General features: G+C 40.3%; 4 protein-coding genes across 4 annotated transcripts; 2 read left to right on the top strand and 2 right to left on the bottom strand.

Moving 5' to 3' along the window:
* The first annotated feature begins 6638 nt into the window (after nucleotides 1-6638).
* Nucleotides 6639-9207, top strand: LOC129770433 (anaphase-promoting complex subunit 4). The gene is made up of 3 exons (XM_055773275.1): nucleotides 6639-6967; nucleotides 7032-7177; nucleotides 7236-9207. The coding sequence occupies exons 1-3, from the start codon at nucleotides 6724-6726 to the stop codon at nucleotides 9141-9143; spliced, it is 2298 nt and encodes a 765-aa protein (XP_055629250.1). The 5' UTR covers nucleotides 6639-6723; the 3' UTR covers nucleotides 9144-9207.
* Nucleotides 9193-10487, bottom strand: LOC129770442 (histone deacetylase complex subunit SAP30 homolog). The gene is made up of 3 exons (XM_055773286.1): nucleotides 10022-10487; nucleotides 9579-9794; nucleotides 9193-9520 (listed from the first exon to the last, which is right to left on the bottom strand). The coding sequence occupies exons 1-3, from the start codon at nucleotides 10196-10198 to the stop codon at nucleotides 9392-9394; spliced, it is 522 nt and encodes a 173-aa protein (XP_055629261.1). The 5' UTR covers nucleotides 10199-10487; the 3' UTR covers nucleotides 9193-9391.
* Nucleotides 10488-18143: 7656 nt separating this feature from the next.
* On the top strand, nucleotides 18144-19056 carry LOC129762300 (ribosomal RNA-processing protein 7 homolog A). The gene is made up of 2 exons (XM_055760445.1): nucleotides 18144-18268; nucleotides 18323-19056. The coding sequence occupies exons 1-2, from the start codon at nucleotides 18241-18243 to the stop codon at nucleotides 19048-19050; spliced, it is 756 nt and encodes a 251-aa protein (XP_055616420.1). The 5' UTR covers nucleotides 18144-18240; the 3' UTR covers nucleotides 19051-19056.
* Nucleotides 19057-19161: 105 nt separating this feature from the next.
* LOC129761980 (integrator complex subunit 15) lies at nucleotides 19162-20501 on the bottom strand. The gene is made up of 3 exons (XM_055759867.1): nucleotides 20342-20501; nucleotides 19978-20279; nucleotides 19162-19916 (listed from the first exon to the last, which is right to left on the bottom strand). The coding sequence occupies exons 1-3, from the start codon at nucleotides 20415-20417 to the stop codon at nucleotides 19188-19190; spliced, it is 1107 nt and encodes a 368-aa protein (XP_055615842.1). The 5' UTR covers nucleotides 20418-20501; the 3' UTR covers nucleotides 19162-19187.
* Nucleotides 20502-22513: the final 2012 nt, after the last annotated feature.

Here is a 22513-nt window from a genome sequence, read left to right as displayed (position 1 = left end):
CGAAAAATTCCCCCGACCAGAACGGGAATCGAACCCGAACACCCGGCATGTTAGTTATGACGCTAACCACTCAGCCACGGGTGCACAAGCAATCTGCAACACGCAATATGCAACAAGCAACATATTTTGTTTGTGCTTCGCATACCAAAGCATAACAAACGCCTGGCATGAACGAAACTTGCCAAATTATGAATAAGCTCGGTGAATAAGTAGTGCCGGCAAACGACTTATGGAACTAAGAAGGGCGCGACGGAAAGTTAAATTTAAAATTAGGAAAGAAATTGGTGGAAGGAAAGCGATAGAAGTGATATAAGGTTAGTTGGAAATTGAACATGTAAATAAAGGTAGTAACGTTTAGTTCCATTTCACAGAAGATAGGGTCGTAGAACAAAAGAAGGATAAGAAAAAAAATACATTCATTACGATTTGTTCGCTCGTTGGATTCACATGCAGGCTAAAAAGGATCCTTTTCAGGATCACAAAATTATCTTCAATCTAAAGAGTTTATTGTTTTGTTATCACTCGATATCCCCATCTTGTTCGGCTAAACCTTTCTGTTTAACGATTGCATTTGCTGCCAGCCACAGCTTTCACAGTTGGAAAATTTCTTCCCATCCAGCTTGTGACATATTTTACAGTAAATCACATTCAATGACACGTCGCATTACCACCACTCAGTATCGGATTGGAGGTAATTTTAACCTGTAATTGAACATTTGCGATGACAGTGGTACAGTGTCGACTTTCAATGTGGGGTCATAATTTGGATCTCTATGTTTACAAAAATGTCCAACTAAATATGTCGCATTACAATTAGCTAAATGTCGAGATAAGTGTAAATTACTGCACTTTCAATCTAGAAGCAATTTAAGAATTGGTGAAAATCAATAAGCTCAGAACAACTGCCAAATTCACATACTCATCAGATCCTGGCAAACAAATTATGAAAAAATCAATTTGTGTTTTATTATTATTTTGGATAATGTTTTAGAAAGCATTGAACTGTATTTCCTAAACTCTTTTTTGGAAGGTTTAATGGCCCTGAAAAGCGCCTTGTATTATGGAATGGTTCCAATTTAGAAAACTTAGTACTCGTGGTTTTGAAAAAAAAACATTTCGAACGCCCTCGATGCCGCCTTGTTCTGGATTTGCCACCAAAGCAGTTTGTATAAAGAACAAACTTTTTTCTTCTGCTACCTGATGCCGTTTTGCGATTGCGTTTGCCACTCGCCACTCGCTGCAACTGCCTGTTGTCTTGATGTCCACCGAACCGCATGTGTTCTGTTCCGAATGCGGGTTTTCTTATCGTCGCGAGCAGCTTTGCCAGCTAACTCGATCACTTCGGCGGCCGAAACTATATAACGCCGGCTAGGTGGACTGGTGCACTGGTACTAACGCGCTAGGCCTAGCTACCCTTGCGGGGAACTCCAGATCAACACGGTTCGAGCGGGATTTTGCCTTTCCCCTCACTTTTCCTCCTTTACCATGTCCAAACATGGCTGCTTGGGTTGGTTTGTTGATGTGTTGTGATGCGAACCGATGTGGTGTACGGTTTGAATGAGAATGATCGTTACGGCAGCGGAGCGGGGATTTTTAAGCTGACTGGCTGGCTCGAGAATTACGCATGTGTGAGACTGCGACCAATGTTTCGTTCATTTTTTTCTTTTTCCTTTCCAATCGTGCTTCATTCTATTTCGCTGCTGCTCTGGTTGCCCGTTTTGGTCGGTACGATTTGAGGAGCACAAAATGGACCAATCAAAAATGGGCACATAGTGCATTTTGACAATGCTTGATATTTCGCAATTATTCAATTATTTATCTCAAGAAAAATGAATTGTTATTCGTTATGATAGATGCGTAGATATATTTCCTATCAATTGATGCAAAAACCTTTGCGATCTATTGAGAAATGCTCGAGTTATAAGCGTTCCAAATCTTGCATTTTTTCCTACTTGTTCAGTGCCTAGATTTCCATTTCACCCCCTATATCTTCCGGTTAGACGTAGTCCTACGTCAAAATACATCCGGAAATTAACAGATGAAGAATTAAAAGAAAATCACCAGCGGATCTGGTATCTCCCTATTTTCCCAGTCACTAATCCAAACAAACCTGGAAAGGTGCGCATAGTATGGGATGCGGCAGCGGCTATCCATGGAGTTTCTCTAAATTCAACCCTATTGGTAGGACCAGATAATCTTGTTCCATTAAATTCCATTCTATTACAATTCCGAGAGCATCGAGTGGCCGTCGGAGGTGATATACGGGAAATGTTTCACCAGATACGCATGCGGAAGGAAGATCAACATAGTCAGCGATTCTTATGGCATGATGAAAAAGATCAATCAGAAGCAAGTGTGTACGAAATGTGCGTTATGACATTCGGAGCATGCTGCTCACCCAATACCGCGCAATTCGTGAAAAACCTCAATGCAGAAAGATTTGAGCATAAGTATCCTGAAGCGGTGAAAGTAATAAAAAGGGGACATTACGTCGACGATTTATTAGTAAGCGTTGAAAATGAACATGAAGCTATTAAATTGGCGAATGCAGTGAAATTTATACATGCTCAGGGAGGATTTGAGATTAGAAATTGGATGTCCAATTCCCAGTGCGTTCTATCTACCCTTGATGAGCAACGAGCAATGGATTTCGATCTCGACTTAAACTCTAATAGTGCCACCGAAAAGGTCCTCGGCCTATGGTGGAATGCACCGACGGATCGTCTCGCATTCAAGTTTTGTTGGTCTAGATTCGATGCACATCTCTTGGATGGGAAGAAAAAACCTACGAAACGGGAAGTGTTGCGCATTTTAATGACTATCTTTGACCCGCTAGGGTTAATTGCGAACTACTTAATGCCATTGAAAATTTTGCTACAAGATATATGGAGGTCGGGCATCAAATGGGACGAACAGCTTGATGATAAATTGAGCGTAAAATGGCAACAATGGGTGGCCCAATTGAAGCAACTCGAGAAAATATCTGTACCAAGATGCTACCGACAGCATGTGACTGGGAATGAAACATATGAAGCTCAACTACATATCTTTGTCGATGCGAGCGAGTCTGGTGTTGCTGCTGCTGTCTACCTACGATATTCACAAAATAAGATTATTGAATGCTCATTGGTCAGTGCAAAAACTAGAGTAGCTCCGTTAACCTATCTATCGATTCCGAGGCTCGAACTCACAGCTGCAATTATAGGAGTAAGACTCGCGAACACCATCTGCGACAGCATCTCGACGAAAATATCGAAACGCGTATTCTGGACCGACTCTCGTAACGTGCTCTGTTGGATTCGATCAGATCATCGACGCTATAATCAGTTTGTGGCTGCCAGAGTAGGTGAAATTCTCGAATCGACCGATGTGAGAGACTGGAGGTGGGTTCCAACGAAAATGAACGTCGCAGACGAAGGAACAAAATGGCAAGGCTCTCGAAAAGCTGGTGAAAGAAGGCGATGGCTCGATGGGCCAGAATTTTTGTGGGAACCAGAATCCAACTGGCCCCCAATGCTGCTTGAAATTCCAACGACGTCTGAAGAAATACGCCCCAGTGTTCTTTTCCATGTAACTGTCCATGATGTCATCATAGCAGTAGAAAACTTCTCGACCTGGCAACGTTTAATTCATGTTACAGCGTATGTAATAAGATTTGTGATGAATCTTCGAAGAAAACGCAATGGTAAATCCTGCGTTTACGGACCACTCTTGAACGACGAACTCCAGTTGGCAGAAAGACACCATTATTCGCAGGCTCAGCATGAGGTGTATTCGGATGAACTGGCTATTCTTTGTGCTAATACCAAACAAGTTGGTCCAGTCAAGAAAATTCCCAAAAGTAGCGCACTTTTCCAACTGACTCCATTTCTGGATGAGAACGGTATCCTAAGAATGTCTGGAAGAACAGGAGCATGTGAAGCTCTCAATCCTGAAACGAGAAATCCAATTATTCTTCCACCCGAACATAATGTCACTCTACTTATCATAAAACATTATCACGGTTTGTACCATCATTCAAACCACGAAATTATCATCAATGAGCTGCGACAACGATACTCCATCGCCCGGATTCGTAGTACATATGCTAAGGTTAGACGCAACTGTCAGCATTGCAAGAATCTTTCAGTAGTTCCGCAACCACCACAGATGGCTCCACTTCCACCTGCCCGTTTATCTACCTTCACGCGACCCTTTACACATGTCGGAGTCGACTATTTTGGTCCTATGGAAGTATTGATCGGGAGAAGAACTGAGAAAAGATGGGGCGTTTTGTTAACATGTTTAACCATACGAGCAATTCACCTAGAGCTGGCAAGTTCTTTGAGCACCAGCTCATGCATAATGGCACTTCGGAATTTTATCGCACGACGCGGCAAACCTGCGGTGTTCTATAGTGACCGCGGAACAAACTTTGTTGGTGCGAACCGTGAATTGAACGAGGCAATGACTGCTATCAATCACAATATGCTCATGCAGGAATTCGTTACCACGGAGACGACGTGGAGCTTCAATCCACCTGCATCTCCGCATATGGGCGGTAGTTGGGAACGATTAGTTCGATCCGTAAAAAAGAATCTCACGATGATGCAAACAGCGAGGCGACCAACTGAGGAAGAGCTGCGAAATGCACTGATTGAAGTGGAAGGAATTTTGAACTGTAGACCGCTGACACACGTACCGATTGATGATGTTTCAGCGCCTGCCCTTACACCTAATCACTTCCTGATAGGTTCGTCCGACGGTTCCAAACCACTTACTCTATTGGATAGTAGCGCGGCCACATTACGACACTGTTGGCGGATGTCACAAGTGATGGCAAACCAATTTTGGAAGCGGTGGGTGAGAGATTTTCTTCCAGAGATTACGAGACGCACCAAGTGGCATTATCCAGTGAAGCCCATCAAAGTCGGTGATGTAGTAGTTATTGTTGATGCAGACTATCCTCGGAATTGTTGGCCAAAAGGGAGAGTTATCGCCACAGCTAATAAAGACGGCCAAGTAAGAAGCGCAACTGTACAGACCTCAAAGGGAATATACGAAAGACCAGCTGTTAAACTCGCAGTGTTGGACATAGAGCGCGATACTAAATAAACCGACTGGTACTCGTCTTATTTGGGGGGCAGTGTTACGCAATCTGCGTGCGCGCTCTATTCCAAAACAACGGTTCCAGATGCTGCAAGAAAATATCGTTTTCAAGCCAGAGACACACAATAGGGATGAAGACACAAATAGGAGATAATAGGTTCCTCATCCTTGAAAAGAAAATTGAACTGAAAGGGTAAAAGACAAATTGAATCGCTATACGCTATACGCCTTTAAAAATTGTAAAAAGAACAATCGAAATCAATCTAATTTTAATTTATGTAATTGACAAATTAGTTGAAGGTGAGATGGATGCACAGATTTGTGTACTTGAATAGAATTTAAATTTAAATTTATTCTTTGCAACAGAAGGTTCAATATCAGAGGCAGTAGGTGAAGATTAGACTGTGGAGGAGACTCAAAGTAAATATATTTTTTTATAAAAATGATAATGATATGATAAATGATGAATAAAATATTTGTAGGATTTTTTAACCATCACACTAACGGAATAGAGTTGGTTTATTTAAATTGAACATCCTCCCGTGTCCAACAGTCATGTTCATGAAATTTTATGAATTTGCTAATAATTTTCAACAACAACAAGAAATCTCAATTAAGTACTAGTAAAAATGACGCTAGTAATACTACGCTGTAACAGCGAAGTACATCTAGGAACGTTGGTGCCATTCAAGAAGAAGAATAATCTTTGGGAGTTGGGACCGACACTTATACCAGGGACAGACATACAGCTGTACTTGCGTTGTAAGAGTACAGCGTTGTACAGGTACTATCGTACCATGACAGACATACTTTGGTTGTACATTGTACCGTATGTCAAACTGACAATCAGAATTTTTCCAATTTTCAGCACATATTTCAATGAAAAAACGTTTTTATTTAACGTCTAAACTATCAAGCAAATTTCCAGTCTGAGTTATTAACTCAATAGAAAGTCAGCGAAAAGAATGTTTGCCAAGTGTTTTAATTCGATTTGTTCATACTACCCACCACTAACCGTCTATGGCGCTGCGCACAGTACAACTGTAGCCATGTACGGAGGTAAAATAGATCGGTACAGGTACAGCGATTGTACCGAGTTGCTTGCATGGCTCTAGCGCTGTACATGGTGACAGACATACAATTTTCGAAGTACAACGCTAGTACAGTTGTATGTCTGTCATAAGTATTATATTGTGCAAGCGCTCTTGGTGCCGACAGAATGGAAAGCCCAGCGAGAACAGAGCGGGGCTACGCGTATTAATAGCGTGGAGACTTCAATAACGCATGCTTTCATCACAGTAGACAATGCGCGTTGAGCAAAATACATGAAAAACGACCAAACATGAGAATTTCGTTCAAAGAAGCTACCGGGATTACAAAACTTATTTCAAATTGTATGGATCGTAATTCATATCAAAATTAAAAATATAGAAATACAACACCCTATTCATACCTATTCATACCAAACTTGTTTGTGTAGAATGTCAGACTATTAGGTTAGCGTTATTTATGGAACACCTGCGATACACACATTTCGATTCGAATTTTGATTTTGTTTATAAACAAACCGGCATTTCTGTTTGATTATTCCGATTATTCAGATTGTTGCTTGGGAGCAATCTTTGTGCAGCGAGGATGTCATTCCAGTATTCATCAAACAAATATCCTATGAAACAAACTGGTAGTAAAAATGTTGGCTATCGAGTGGAAATGCTCAAATGGAGCGAGAAGATGGATTTGCTTATAATTGCAAGTGACAAAGGCGAAGCCATATTATACCGTCTGAAATGGCAGAAGGTATGGCAACTTGCGCCTCCCGAGGAAGGTTTGAGAATCCGTGGTCTCTCCTTTAGACCGCTGGAAAAAGTAATGGCCATCGGTATGGACAGTTTTTTTTAGCAATTAATGAATTTATTACCAAGTTATTTCATAACATTGCACAGCATACAGCAACGGAGCCGTTCTCCTCATAAACATAGAAAACAAGGAGGAAATTCACAACTTTAGCGTTAAATCCGATATTCGCTGCATGAATTGGACCGATAATACAACGGAAATCAGTGTGAATGGAACCAGCGGGGATGCCATCGTAATGCTAGTTCATATTTTAGGCAACCGTGTCATTTATTTTGTTGTTCCATTTTCAGAACAACCACACAACATTTCTGCCGCCTTTGCCAGGTCTGAATTCATTGTCTTCGACCACCAAATCCAGCGAATATAATGCGTTGAAATTTTACTCGAAACAAATTCTCAACCTGCTTATCATCGGCACCACCAGTGGGATCATCAATCTGTCAGTATTTGGTATGCTACCATGCTGTGAAATGAATTTATTCCGAATGCTGGGTCTTCGGTCGGACGATGCCACGATAAAAGATGCTAAAATGAGCACCAATTTTCTGCAGATGTTCGTCACGATTGAACGGGAAGGCCTGCTGGAATTAATCATATTCGAAAATGATACCCTAAAACGGTTTTCAACCTCACTACTTAATCTAGCGATCAAGCATGCTCACATACTGGGTACTATGGCATATATTGGAGATGCAATTGAATGCATCATAGAGGCTTGGGAGACAGTTTTGTTGGAGATGGACAACAAGCTGACAAAGTATGCGAACAGTCAACCCCAAGGATCAATATCGGCCGACTTCTTGGAACTGTTGATGTTTGGATGCACCTCTCCGGCTCTGGAACAGTTTTTGCTCCGAGATTTGACCGAGAAAGGGCTAAAAAAGTTGGGAAACAGTATCGAGCTAAGTTATTCGACTATTCAGAAGCTAGTTGTGAAGCCACTTCATACTGCGATCTGTAGCGTATTCTTCCATTTGAATTCCCTGCAAGGAATGATCAGGAACGAGTATTATTACAAACCACTTCTGGGAGACGTCTCCAACGAAGCGTTGATTAACTGTGGAAGTTTTCTGATCAAAGCTTACGAATTGCAGCAAACAATTGACACCTCAACAAGAGATTTTAAAATTTTCTTCCGATGGTTGTACATCGTGATTGTTCGACTGATGGACGAATCACTCCCGGAAGATAATCCTTCGGTTACGCAGCAGGAGATTAATTATTTGGCCGAGTTTCTCGATAATTTCGATGCCAACCAAGAGCAAAACGAAGACGCAGATTCGGTTGTGGGAGAACCGAGAAGGAAGTTCAACTTGGAACGCGTTGGGCAATATTTAGAGGACAAACCCTTAAATTACCCGTCCAAAGTTGATGCTACAAATCAATGGGCAAAATTATTGGAACAGAATGAGTGTCTGAAATCATGTTCGCTCATTTTTCCTCATAACATCGACAGTTCTCTGGTTCAACAGTTCAATCAATTGAAGGCTTGTATTGATAAAATTTTCAAAATCCCAATCACATTTATTGGCAAGGATTTTAAACAGAAAAGCATTCTGACTCTGAGAAACCAGGAGGTTTCGGAAGCATTCCAGCGGGCGGTTACCCATATTAACATGCAGGAGAATGATTCATCACTGTTCGCTCTACTTGAATCCGACAACAGCCTTGTCATAACAGAGTGCAACAAATCATCTGAGGTCCGATCCGTACGGTTGCATTTCGGGGAAAAACCTTATTTTAAACCAAAACTTTCGTCCATTGGCGAATTAAAGTTCCGACATGTTCAGTTTTATAGCGAAGCCCTGCTTTCGGCGTTGCTCCGAGCACAAACCGATGAAGGACACTCGCAAAGCTTCTTCCTTCAGGTTGAACTGAAGAAAATTAGGCAACAACTTGAAGCGATTCCTTTCGTGAATGCTCAAACGGTCACCACGAGCAGCATTAGCAGCGGTTGTCGCTTAATCAATGCGTACACTTTAATCGATGAAGGACATTTGAGGCCACTGGAAGGAATGGAAGCGGGTTTGATTGCTGTTTCTGGCCCAAGAAATCTTATCTCCGTCGTGTCGGAATCATTGAAATCGATCCGAATATACGACATGGATGCTCACGAGGATGAGGATGATTTGTTGGATGGTCTGCCCCACCAAAGCAGCTTCGATAGTTCCAGAGATGCGATGCAGCTTTCTCAATGAGTTTCGAATTAATCTGTTAAGAGATGTCAATAAAAATATTGAATTGGTGTTCTTTCGATTTTTATTTATCGCATCGCATGAACTACAAAGAAGGAGAAGTCCTCGCCTTATTTGTATTCTGGATGATCTGTTATGAAACAATGAGTGATTCCACCTTGTCCAAAATAAAATTAATCCTACATATTTTGAAATTTCAGTTATCTTTTCCAATGTCGGCTAGTCGGCGGCATGGGCTATCCTTGTAATTTTCAAGTAGCTTCACTCCCAACATTATTCTTTTGATCTAGCTTGTTTGAGTTCGACTTAACCATGTAGATGAAGTAGGTGAGAATCTCCTTTTCCTTAATCGGAATGGTTTTGAAGTGTTTCATGATTGTCTGAAATCATAGGAACAATATAGGATGTGTCCCGTCTACTCCCAGTACTGAAAATTACCTCAGAAAGCTGAGCTTTATTTATGCCGGGTCGAGTGGATACCTTATAAAATCGTTTATATCGCCTGAGGGTATTAACCTGAAGCTGATAAAGATCCACTTCCGGCAAGTCAGTGTCCGTTTCGTTGCTGTCATCCTCCGAATCACGTCGGCGACGTTTAGTGCGGGCACACTGGATGCGGCCTTTGTGGAAATCACAAATGTAAATGTGGCGAGCCTAAAACGAAAAATAAACGAAATTAGAATTCCAAGTTTGTCAAAATTAGTATGCAATGTTGAATTTGTTGTTTCACGGCGTTCATGGATGACCAAAGACACGAACACACGTACACAAATTTGATGCACTTGTAGTAAACACAAGCTTCAATGCAATTACGAAATCAACAGCCGAGACAAAAAAAACAAGAAAACATAATAGTTCTTAGAGAATAAAAAGTAGCTTACTGCTGAATCAATGTTTAACTTTAATCGTCTCTGTGTTACGGTTTTCTGGATACGTTTGCTGTACGAAGCATTCCCGGCTTGGTTCCGGCATCGTTCGCCGTCGTCTAGGAGACAGCAAATTTGATCCGCGGGACCCCGCGAATCTTCCTCTCCGGTGCTGAATCCATTGTTATTCATTGTGGCTCTATTTTTTGCCTCAATCGAATTGCACTATTTTCTCGATTGGTTTCAGATGAACGTACACTTTTTTTGAAAACACAGTCTAATTCATGTTCCGCTTTTAATTTGAGTAAAGCAACCGATAACAATGGCACGAAGACTAATTTTCTTCTTCTTCTTCTTTTTGGCTTTAAGAGGGTTTAAACTTTTCGACTAATTTTCTCACCGGATAACCTAATAAGTTATAATTCTTAGGTTATAATTGCTTGAAATTTAGGAATCAACAGACTGTAATCTAATACGACTACGAATACGACTTCCAAGCCTTGCGAACATAAATATCATAAATATGATGAATATGTTTGATCGAGATGGGAAATGTAAGGTGGGAAGATTTTTAAATCTGTGACGTCACAGATTTTGTTTATGTTGTTACCTTTCTTATAACAGTCCACTACATAGGAAAAGTATTGATATTAAAAGTAAAAATAATGAGATGCAATGAACGAACTAGTTTTTTTTTTCTAGTTGATGTGCTCAGCACCCTAATTGCGAAAAAAGTAATTACAATTGCTGACAAGAGATAAACTTCCATGAAGTTGCTCTAAAATTCATACATAGTAGACATTAGAATGCTAATTCTGATATAAGAAGAAATCAAAGGAAAGATGAAACATTTTAGTTCGTGACATGTTCTGTTTATTTTTTTTTATTTTTTTATCCTTTTTTTATTTTAGGCTCATTAGCATTTTAGCTGTAACGTAGCCGAATTTTAATCGTGTACATGTAACATGTTTATCATATCTATAATTAGTACATTACACAGTTGCCATTTTTCGGCGTTAGAGTATTCCCTTCTATACCATTGCATATGGTACACATTTACATAGTAGCCATTTAGGCGTAAGAGTTTTCGTTCTGTTCATTATCCAGTTAGACCAGACAGCGGAGACAGTTGATTGATCATTGTTGAGTTATTTATAGAACAGCAGCCCGAAGTGTCTTGCAGAGCAGAGCAGTTGTATGGATGAATCGATCTTATTTCGACCGTGGATCGATCTCCATCGCTGATGATTGTTGCGTGGACGTAGTTATTCTGTAACAACCAAGGATGGAAAACAAGGGAGCATGATGAGATTTACGATTAATCGAAAACTGCACAGATCGTAATCTGTGCAAACTGCGACTAACTATTAATCCTCTCCCATCATAACCAAATGATTTTCTCTTGGTAACTCTGAGTTGACCAAAGCATTGCTAGACTGAAACTAGTTCGAATAATTGAGTTACTCTCCTTCCTCGTTCTGTTTACAACTCCTAACAAGAATTTGCTCCATGGGAATGAGTATCCCTATGACGTACGCTTTACGATTCTCGCTCTCTCGTCCGGGCGTTCTATTTTCCTCTCCGGGCGCGTTTACTTCGATGAAACTATGTGAGGAAAAAATGCGCTACAGCAGATAGGACGACATTAATGTTTAATACTCCACAGAGGATTTCTCAGATGGTGTTTAAATTCATCTACAAGAGACTACAAACAATAATCCCTCTCACATCACTAATTTTATGAGGTAATGTAAATGCGTTATTGGCCAAGGCTATTACGATATCGAACACGTGGTCTTGCGAGATATATTTTTCCGCCAACACAAATACAGAACACTCCTTTCGGGCCCGAGTAAACTTGTGGCTAGAAAAGACCTTAATTACCTTGAATTAATCAAAAACATAAATTAGCGCAAATATGTCAACATGTGTTTTTTGTGTAAGCACGTAAATATTTACTCATAAAATTTAAGGATTGTGGAACTCTACATAATTTGTATGCAGAAAGACTATCCACAATTTGTGGGGGGAATACTCATACAACAAAAATAGGTAATTATTATCTGCTATCACGAAGCTGAGAAATTTTTTGACGTTTTGTTTTACTACTGATTCATTTAAAAAAAACTTTATTTTAAAATGTTTTCTTATCCTGAGACTGGCTCACCATATTGCACTGCTACTAAAACCGTAGGCGATATTTTTTATCCATTTCCGACGAATAATCAATAGAGTGCCGTGTTATGAAACATCAGAACAATGGCAAAAACAACATCACGATCATAAGGTGTTGGTTCGGTTATTCCAGACGACATTGGAATATATTCCATCTGATCATCTTTAGGAAGGTTAACGACCTTCAAAGGATAAATTTATCTTGGGAACATTAAATTGATGTTCATGACTCCCAGTCGGACGTTTATTCGCTCTGATAATAATTGTGTGGTACTCACATAGCATATATTCCAATGCCGTCAGTTCATTTAAATTCTTCACATTAGGCAGGATGTTGATAATCATTTTCTGCGATACCGATTGTTCCAATAGTACTTATTCGACAAAATGGAGATTGAATACCTGAAATTAACCAGATTCAACCAAACAAATCTGCGGACAAAGCAGTATGTACACTCAAGAGATGCAACAAGTTTGATGGGATATGAAAAAAAACATTGGTCGTTCAACAAATCTACTGCCACATATGTCGGAAGTCCACGATATATGAATAACATATGTCCATACTAATTCATTACATTTATTTGCAACGAAAAACGAAACCACACAGAATTGAATTAATCAACAATTCCATTGAATTCGAAAAGTGTTTCGTGAAATCACTAATTGAATTATTATTAGAAAAAATATTTGAAGAGAAATGTGAATGTTCAGAATTATTGGAATCTAAAAAACGATTTTGGGCGGGATGAGATTCGCCCAAATCTGCTGGTAATAAAATTAATCAATTGCATCCATTACCCGTCTGCTGTTTATCGGGCGAGAGACGACAGCAAAATAAAATCGACACGCCACTCACTGCGATCAGTGCAATAGAGAATTAAAAATCCCTCGACGAGTGTCGTAAGATTTCAGTTGATCATCTCTTGTACACTTTCCGATTAAGAACTCATCATCCGCTCTATGGGATGGGATTAATTGTTTGTGGTTTGCACTCACGAGTAGCCTTGAGTAGTAGAAGTAATGCTTTGAGAGTGCATACAGTGGGGATTCCTCTTTCATATTGCTTTTTTTTAGATCTTGGTAGTTCACCGTTCCAAGTATTCTCTCTGTGTACATATGAAGGATAAAAGAGCATCGCCTGCTGGGGGCGATTTAAAACATCCGACCAGAGGGATATAATTATTCATTTATCGTTGAATGTGACTTTTTGCCATCACTGTTGTTACCACAAAGATGGTCAATGAGGGCTCTGAGTTTTGAACTCACGATCGATCGCTTACTAAGCGAACGCGCAGCCAATGTGAGACCCCCAACTGTTTATTTTTAGATAATAAATGTATTGCGAAAAATCTTTTTTGGAAATATGTTGTTATTTTTTATATATCCTTTTTCGACGTTATTCGTATATTCAATTCTGTACCATTTGAGTAACTGAACTGACTATTATGCCTGGTATGTGAACTTCCTATTTTCCTGGCTACTAGTAACAATCAAAGTTTAACACAACCAAAACCCGTGAATCTTCCCAGTTTCTATTGTTCATCTCGGCGAAAATGTCCAATTAGAGCCCCCGCACACTATAGACTTTTTTTCAGCCGACAGTTTGGTCGGATCGGCCTACTGGTGCAAAAACCGACCCAATTGAATCGGTGTAATGTGTGCACATGCATACCTCTCCGTACTGATTAAGAAGCCGACCGAACTATCGGTCGACAAGTCAGTCTGCAGTCTGCGAGGGCTCTTAGTCGTATCGTCTTAAGGTAGGTTTAGAGTTCCCGTGAACGTGAACAAACACTTTTTTGTTAATAATTCATCAGTCATATAAAAACATGAGAAAAACGTCTTGAAACGATAGGAAGCATCATTTTCTAGTTGAAGAACATATTTAACCCTTTTGTTGGGGTTTTTTCGGAAACTCTTTACAGCACGGGGGAATTGTTGGTGAGTGAGCTCAAAGCTATAAATATATATTATATTCACATAATGAATTCAGATATGCTTTACAATAATTCATCTCGACTTACATTTGGTCTCCTTGTTTTGTATACAGCAAAGCTTACTACAGGATGACTTAAGTTGATTACAATATTAATTACTAATAACACTCGGATGGAACTCTATCTTTTTTGTGGTTAGCAAAAATGTGTTTGAGGAAAATATATGGGATTGTTATGACAACTGTATTTCGACAGTTATCAGACGAACTGTCATGGAGCGATGCTGATGCTACTATAATGCGCAGGGGGATATGAAGTGAACGTGGTTTGCCCCCTCAACACTTTTCAATACGGCAGTGTGCTCCGCCGAAGTGCTACCGTTATACGGAGCACTGCGCCGTAAAGTATTCATATCGCGCTGGTGTGATCGATGTGCAGTATCACTCTCATGTCGTCTAAAAACGACACTCGTATACACAGGTCGTCGCGCGGATGTTGTCTATAGACGACGCTCGTAGTGAAAGGGTTAAAATAACTCATATTGATAAATTTGGATTAATTCAATATTTCACAACGATTCAGAATTTCCACCTTGGAATCATGATGTTAGTGAGCTCATCATAGTTCACCGACTTCGGTGAACGTGAACGTGAAAACATTGGTGAATATAGACGTCAGAATATTTCTCCGTACATGTTTATTTATTTATCACCGTCTTCGCCCTAGCCGCACAGACTGAAATTATTACTTAACTTAAACTACTTAAATTATAAAATATTCCTAATCCTTCTTTGAAACGAGCTTTTGGGCAAATGCATATCGAACTCATCACTCACGTTATTGAAAGCAAGAAGACACGAGTCGAACGGATTGTTGTAACCATAATTGGTTCTGTGGCGGGGAAGTGCCAAAAACGAGGAGCTCCGGAAACGACGCGGTGGAACGTAGAATGGAATTTGTTCCAGAAGTTCAGAGCAGTCAATGTAGCCTCGTAGCATGTCATAGACGAATAAGCGCTGCATGTAAACCCGTCTGCTGGATAGGGTACCCAGGTCGATCAGCTGGCAACGGTCGGAGTATGGAGGAAGGTTAACAGGGTCATTCCATGGAAGATGACGTAGTGCAAACCGTATGAACTTCCTCTGTATGCGTTCAATGGTGATTATCTGCGATGTGTGATACGGGCACCAGACAGGAGCAGCATACTCCAGGATACTGCGCACCAGAGAATAGTATATCGCCTTCAATGCGTGAACATCGGTGAAATCGGAAGCGTGTCGACGGATAAATCCAAGAACAGAGAAAGCTTTGGCGGCCGTGATTCCTATGTGTTCGTTGAACCTGAGTTTAGCGTCGATGGTCACTCCTAGATCGCAGATAGATTTGACTCGATCAAGCGATTTTCCTTCCATGGAATACTCGTGGTAGGCAGGGTTATAACGTCGACTGAAGGTGATAATCTTGCATTTCTTATTGTTTACCCGCATACCGTTATCGCCACACCATGTCAGCACAGTGTTTATGTCGTCTTGCAGGGCGGCATGATCCAGAGGCGAGGTAATACTCCGATAAAATTTGAGATCGTCGGCAAAAGATAGCTTAGACGAAGAGAGCAGTGAAGACAAATCATTTATGAAGAGATTGAAAATCAGCGGGCCGAGAACACTACCCTGGGGTACGCCAGATGAAATATTGAATGGTCTAGATTGTGAAGAATTAACGGAATGATCCGATAAGTATGACCACAGCCACTCCATAAACCAATCGGGAAATCCCATGTGTTTCATCTTGCTGATTATAAGGATATGCGGAACAGTGTCGAAAGCCTTCGCAAAATCGATGTACACCGAGTCTACTTGCCGCCTGAGTTCTATTTCACGGGATACAGCGGTGACGTAACACATCAGATTAGTTGTAGTAGACCGAAGTTTCATGAAGCCATGCTGGGTATCAGAGATGATTGGAGCTGACACGTTGTACAAAGCCTTGTGCACTAGCTTTTCGAAGACCTTGCTCAGACAGCTCAGTATTGATATGCCACGGTAGTTGCTGACATAAATGCAGTTTCCGGATTTATGGATCGGAACAATAGAGGCGCGTTTCCATGCAGCCGGAAACGTTCGGTCGCGCAGTGAACGGTTGAGTATAAATGCGATGGGCGTCGCCAAGGTGGAAGAGCAGTTTTTAAGAAGCAAGGGAGGTATTCCATTGGTACTCGATATTTTCTTGGTGTCAAGTTCTTCAAAACATTTCCTCACATCTTCAATGGTGAATTGCAAAACCGGGAATGCGATGTCATACGATAAAATGTTAGCAAAGCAATTGCGACGACTAACGGGCGACACTTTGCTGAACACACTCTCAAAGAATGCAGCAAAAAGTTCCGCTGCTTCTGCATTTGAGCTTGCATGAGATTCTCCATATTTAACATGGTATGGAATACGAGTGAATGATCTTCGTTTTTTCACAAAGTCCCAGAAGAGCGAAGGATCACTTTTTACATTCGACTGAATCCTAGATATATAATTTTCGTAGGTGGACAGAAGAAGTGCTCTGTAATTTGATTCCACTTCGCGAAGTTTGTTGCGTTCTCTCTCAATTCTCGTCCGGAAGTACCTTTTACGTACTTTCCTAAGTTTATTGCGTAGGTGCCGCAGCTCAGGAGTCCACCATGGTTTGCCAATAACCGAGGTAAATGCGCGTCTTTTTCGAGGAACATGTTGAATGAAAACTTGATACAACTTATCGTAAAAAGTCGAAAGTGATTCGTCCACGGTTCTGTCACTCATTAAAGCGCTCCAGTCGATGTTGGTGAGTATGTTGTTCAAACGGTCAAAATCACAAGCTTGAAAATTGAATGACACATTTTCATTGCAGTCGTCAGGTGCTGAATCGTCTACGTTTTCGTCAAGTATTAAAATAAAAGGAGGGTGATGATTGTCCACAGGTAAAATTGGAATAGGCGGTGCTATGAGGTCTAGTTCATCTGGCCTATTAACAAATACTAAATCCAGAAGTCTATTATTCGTGTTCACGAGATTGCATATTTGTTGGAAGCCAGTAGTAAACATGCTTTCTATAAGAGACTGCTCGGCCTCGGATGAAACGTTCGATGGAATGTAACCATTTATGACATCGTCGAAAAGCCACCGGAGATGAGGAAGGTTAAAGTCGCCTACCGATATGACGATGTCAGTCCCAAAAAAATGATCCGCTATGTGTTGCACTGCGTATGCGTGTGCGAGATATAAGTCTGGACTAGAGCACGGTGAGAGATAGATGGCCACAATATACATTGAGCGATGTGCGGTTTTCACACGAACTGCGATTTGTTCAAGCTATTCGCAATTCGGAAGTGGAACATGCTCATATTTCAGGTACTTTTTCATCGCTATCAGCACCCCGCCTCCCATAGAAAAAATGCTGGTTAGACTACTACGGTCGCATCGGAAAAGCGTGTATGCAGATGTAATGTTCACGTTCGAATATCCCAAGGCATTTTGAAAATTATTTCGCCGTGAACTGTAAAAGGATATGTTTAGCAACTCTCGAGTTTTCAATGAAAATTTCGATATGGATGCAATTTCATTCAATCGGATCTCTGCATGGGTTGAACAGCTTCGTTTCTTCGGGCTGATTCGTGAACAACTGTATATTTTATCCGAATTTATTGAACCTCGATGTTTATTTACTTCACGTAAATAAACTTTTAAAACTACAAACAAACTTTTAATATGAACGTGAACGCGAACAAAAACACTCTATTCACCACGATTTTTTGAGTTGTTTGTACACAATATAGTTAACCGTGTAATTATCGCACTATTCCACCACCTGTTCAAGTTCACGTTCACGGGAACTCTAAACCAGCCTTTACAGGTCTGTTCAATTAGAGGTAAATTACTGTATATCAAAACCAACAATAAAAAACGATGCTTATCATATTTCACCTGTATGTAAAAGCATTGATCACTCAAAATTTTGAATGATATATGTCAGTTTGACATCCAGTGTTTCTCATTCATGTTTTCAATAACACGAGGTAGAACTTTGTTAGTAAATAAACAGCCGTTTCGAAGGACCGCACGAATCAGCCAACGCTGCTTCTGATATTTCAAAATGAACTTAGATATTTCTGATTTCACTGGTTAGTAGAAAACTTCTAATACAAAAAAATACCATAACAACTGTTTTATTGTAGATTTGCCATTAAAATTCAAAGAGCAGGACAACGCATACCATCACGTGTTGGTTAGGGAAAATGTTTCGAAAACATTGAACAAACTGAAACCAAACCACAGGACGCTATTGGTGCTCAACGTCCCTCCTTATGCGACAGCTGAATCATTAAAGCTCGCTTTCAGCACCGGTGGGCCTGTGAGCAATGTTATCATTCAGGAAAAACCATCCGATAGTGCGGAACAGCAAAGAGAGAATATAAGCAAGTTCAAAGTTGCGTACATTGTGTACGACCAATCAGCTTCATTGGGAAAACTGTTAAAGACACAAAAACTGAACGCTTTGAATTCCGATGGAAAATTACTTACTGGAATCGATAAATGGACCAAGATGTACATGGATCGTATTCCAGATCCGATTCGGTTGCAACAGGAGATCGATAAATATATGGCTAGCTACGATCGCAACGTTGAGCAGCAGAAGAATAAAAACGGAGCGGAACAGGACGATGAAGGTTGGGTGACGGTATCTAAATCGAATGCGAATACTTTCTCGCAGACGGAAGGCACTGTGAACAAACTGGAGGAGAAAATTGGCAAAGATCGACAGACTAAAGAGCTTAAGAATTTCTACACGTTCCAACTACGAGAGTCCAGGAAGAACGATATAGTGAGCTTAAGGAAGAAGTACGATCGAGATGCACAGAAAATGACCCAGATTAAGAAAACTAAAAGATTCAAACCTTTTTGAGTAATAAAACGTATAGTAATTCTAAGAAAGATTTTTCATTTTAGATTGTCAATAGTGTTGTTCAGGGATTTCGGTTGAACGTAAACGTCGATTTAGACAATGAATATTCATTTCAATGATTTATCTGATAATTCTTCTCACACCGTCTTGTTGGCTTTGATTACAATCTGCAATAATTTGTTTTTACTTGGTAGTGTCTCAAGTCGACACACCAACTGTGGAATATTGCCGAAAATACATCGCGAAGTAAGTCCAACCTGAACAGCCTGCGCAAATCGTTCCAGACAGCTATGAATGTAATCTTCGTTTAGTGATTTACCTGCTTTTATCAGTGCGTCCATTTCCGTCTGAAGCGAATTTATAATCAGTCCCAAATGTTGAGCATTTAGCGCACACGGCGGCGCGGTAATGGGTGGAGTAGCTTCCAGCAGACTTTGCAGTACAGCTAGATGAAGTTTGCTGTATAGCTTCTGCTGATCAGTTATTAGCAACGAGAGTACACACCACCGGATCAATCCGGACAATGGTGTCACTACAGGCATTGCGATTGCTCCTGACGGCAGAGCCATGGGTTGCTGGGAAGCGAGGCATAGTGCAGGGTTATCTGAAACCCATTCAGTTATTACATCTAGCAAAAGATCCGGTGGGGCCACCAGTTGTCCCTTGCCCCCGTTCAAATATAAATCAGTAACGGCGGTCATAAAGTTCGCGGCGAAGCGAGGAGCGACCATCGGAAGCGATTTAAGTTGCTCGGATGATTTGTTTGAGAAGATGACAAAATCTTTGACTATGCACTGGGCCAGCTCCAGGCTTGGTAAGGAGGTACAGCCAAGCTGCTGCATCCATGTTCCAGCTGCACATAGAAGCTGAATGTATAGGGATTTTACCGTGAAATTGTTGTTCATGATCGCTGCTTATGCTACTCACCGGGGCTATCGATCCTGAAACTGCCGTGCTAATCAGTTTATTAAGCACACTGGACCGACCAATAGAACCACCAAACAGAGAGAAAAAGACCGCATTCCTGGTAGCATCCGGACCAGGGCGGGAGAAAAAATCACACAAGACGAGTACCAATTGAAACTCTTCTATTGATGACAATCGTGGAGTGATCGGATGTTTCTGATACTGTTGTTGGCTACGCTGATCCTCTTTTCGCTCTCGGAAAACGAATTCACCTATTAGGTCCATTGCAATATCATGCTTGTTTCGATTGATTATAAGATTTTCTGCGAATAATTAAACGGTACAAATGACCAAGAGAATATTTGAGTATATAAAATACATTTACCTATTATAGGAAGTGCTTCTCGAGCCATGTCTGGGAAATCCTTCTTCCGAAGAATTTGACGTTCTTGGCTGGTCATTTTATGAGAGTTTAGGGGAATATTTTGGAAGTTTTCTTAATTCAATGAGTTCTGTTTCGTATCTGTTTTTGTTTATCAACAACGCCTGAGATATTTTTTGTAGCACGTTACATGTGTTACGCAGTCTGCTCGAAATATCGACCTATTACTCGACCAATACTTCATTAACAAATCACCTTATAATGGATCGATATTTTGCCATTTTGCAAGTATCGGGTTTCTCAATAAGAGCGCTACATTTTTTTGAATACAAAGAAAAACGGATATAATTATTTGAAATGAAATTCTTCATTCATGTACAAGTATATTTGATGCCATTAATTTCGACGGTTTTTTCAAGCTTAATCGGCCGATACTGTTGCAATTTCACGTTCGATATTCGTACGAAGTTCATCAATTGTCGCAGGCTTGTTGGAATAGACCATAGACTTGACGTAGCCCCACAGTAAATAATCTAACGGCGTCAAATCGCACGACCAAGGCGGCCAATTGACTGGGCCATTCGTGGGATAACAGGCTCACCAAACTTGGTTTCCAATAAATCGATTGTTAAATTCACTGTGTGTCCAAGTTCATATCATCCAATTCGGGCCGAAAATATTCGGTTATCATTGAGCGGTAGCGATTCCCATTCACAGTAACGTGCAGGTCTTGATGATCACGGAAGAAGTACGGCATAATGACGCCGCCGGACCATAAGCCACACCAAACCGTAATTTTTTCGGGTTGCAATGTTCACTCATGGAGTACGTGTGGATTGCTGTCTGACCAATAACGCATATTTTGCTTATTGATGAATTGATTGATGATTGAAATCATAATTCGATGCCAAAGCATGTGTGCCATGCTACGATGGTACATGTACACCGCTAGTACAGTTGTATGTCTGTCCATGATATCACGAAGCTTTTCTTTATATTTTGTGTTTTTGTTTTTGGAACGTAACAACTAACTCAATGATAGATTATAACAATAGCATAGAAAAAATCTGGTGTAGCGAACGATCCTGAGTATAATCACATAATCCTCCGTTGATCATCCTTTAACAAATCTTTCCCAAGGCTAGAGGTGGGCTCAATTTGTAATTTGAAGTTTTTATAATGAACAAAATCGACAAAGACGGTCCTCCAGGATAGGTGGAATCAAGGCGTCTAGAAGTATATCTTAAGGTGGGCCAATTTGCTAAAACCATTCTTCAGCTATCTTGGAAGTCTACTGTGTTCTGTTTGTGAACAAAACACAATACCCTTGTGCCCAAGCTCGCTTGTGATCAGTCTGTCTCTTCCACGCTTCAAGCAAATAATTCCCCTTCTGCTTTCTTCCGTACTGTTTCATATACCGCTCCCCTAACCAACTTAGTGACGAAACGGCCTCACCTTAGAATATACTTCTAGGCGCCTTGGGTGGAATGAAACTGTATAACCAATGAACGTATGTACAAATAGGTTTCAAAATTCACACAATGTATAATTCTAACTTTCTTTACATTGTTAAAGGTTATTTCGCGGTTCATTTGACTGGCAAAAATTCACAATTCAAGAGCTTGCAAAAATTTGATAATTTTTGACGTATGACTGTCTTTGTTGATGTGATAAATGACACACAATATACGATTAGACGGATTTTTTTTGTCTATGGTACAAGTACATTAAGATGGTTTTATTCAATTGTACGCTTAATAATGTCTGAACTAATCATCGAGACATCTATTCCAGTCTTGTCTTGGCAAATTAGGAGAAATTATTACATTATAGCCAATATTGTTTCGTTAAATGCAGTTAAAAATAAATTTGAAAACCTTTATCCAACTCCGAGGTGTGATGGAAACGTTTATCCGACCATACTCCATTTTTTTTAGTTCTGCCTAGACTCTAATATCAAAGAGGACGATCTTAACTGACTGTCTGACTAATAACAGCTAATGACTTTTTGTTAGGATTAATTATAAAAAAATCAAACAAATTAACGAACAACAAAGGTATGTTTTATTCCAATTTTATTTATCACTCAAATTCTCCTACAACACATCAAGTAACAGTTTTGCATACAATTCAGGCATTAAATTGCACGAAACCGATACTTTACACGATTTTTTC

Source organism: Toxorhynchites rutilus, chromosome 1 (genome assembly GCF_029784135.1).
Source record: "Toxorhynchites rutilus septentrionalis strain SRP chromosome 1, ASM2978413v1, whole genome shotgun sequence".
Taxonomy (NCBI): Eukaryota; Metazoa; Arthropoda; class Insecta; order Diptera; family Culicidae; genus Toxorhynchites; species Toxorhynchites rutilus.
The sequence above is the reverse complement of the archived record's forward strand: the minus strand, read 5'-3'. Positions and strand labels throughout refer to the sequence as shown.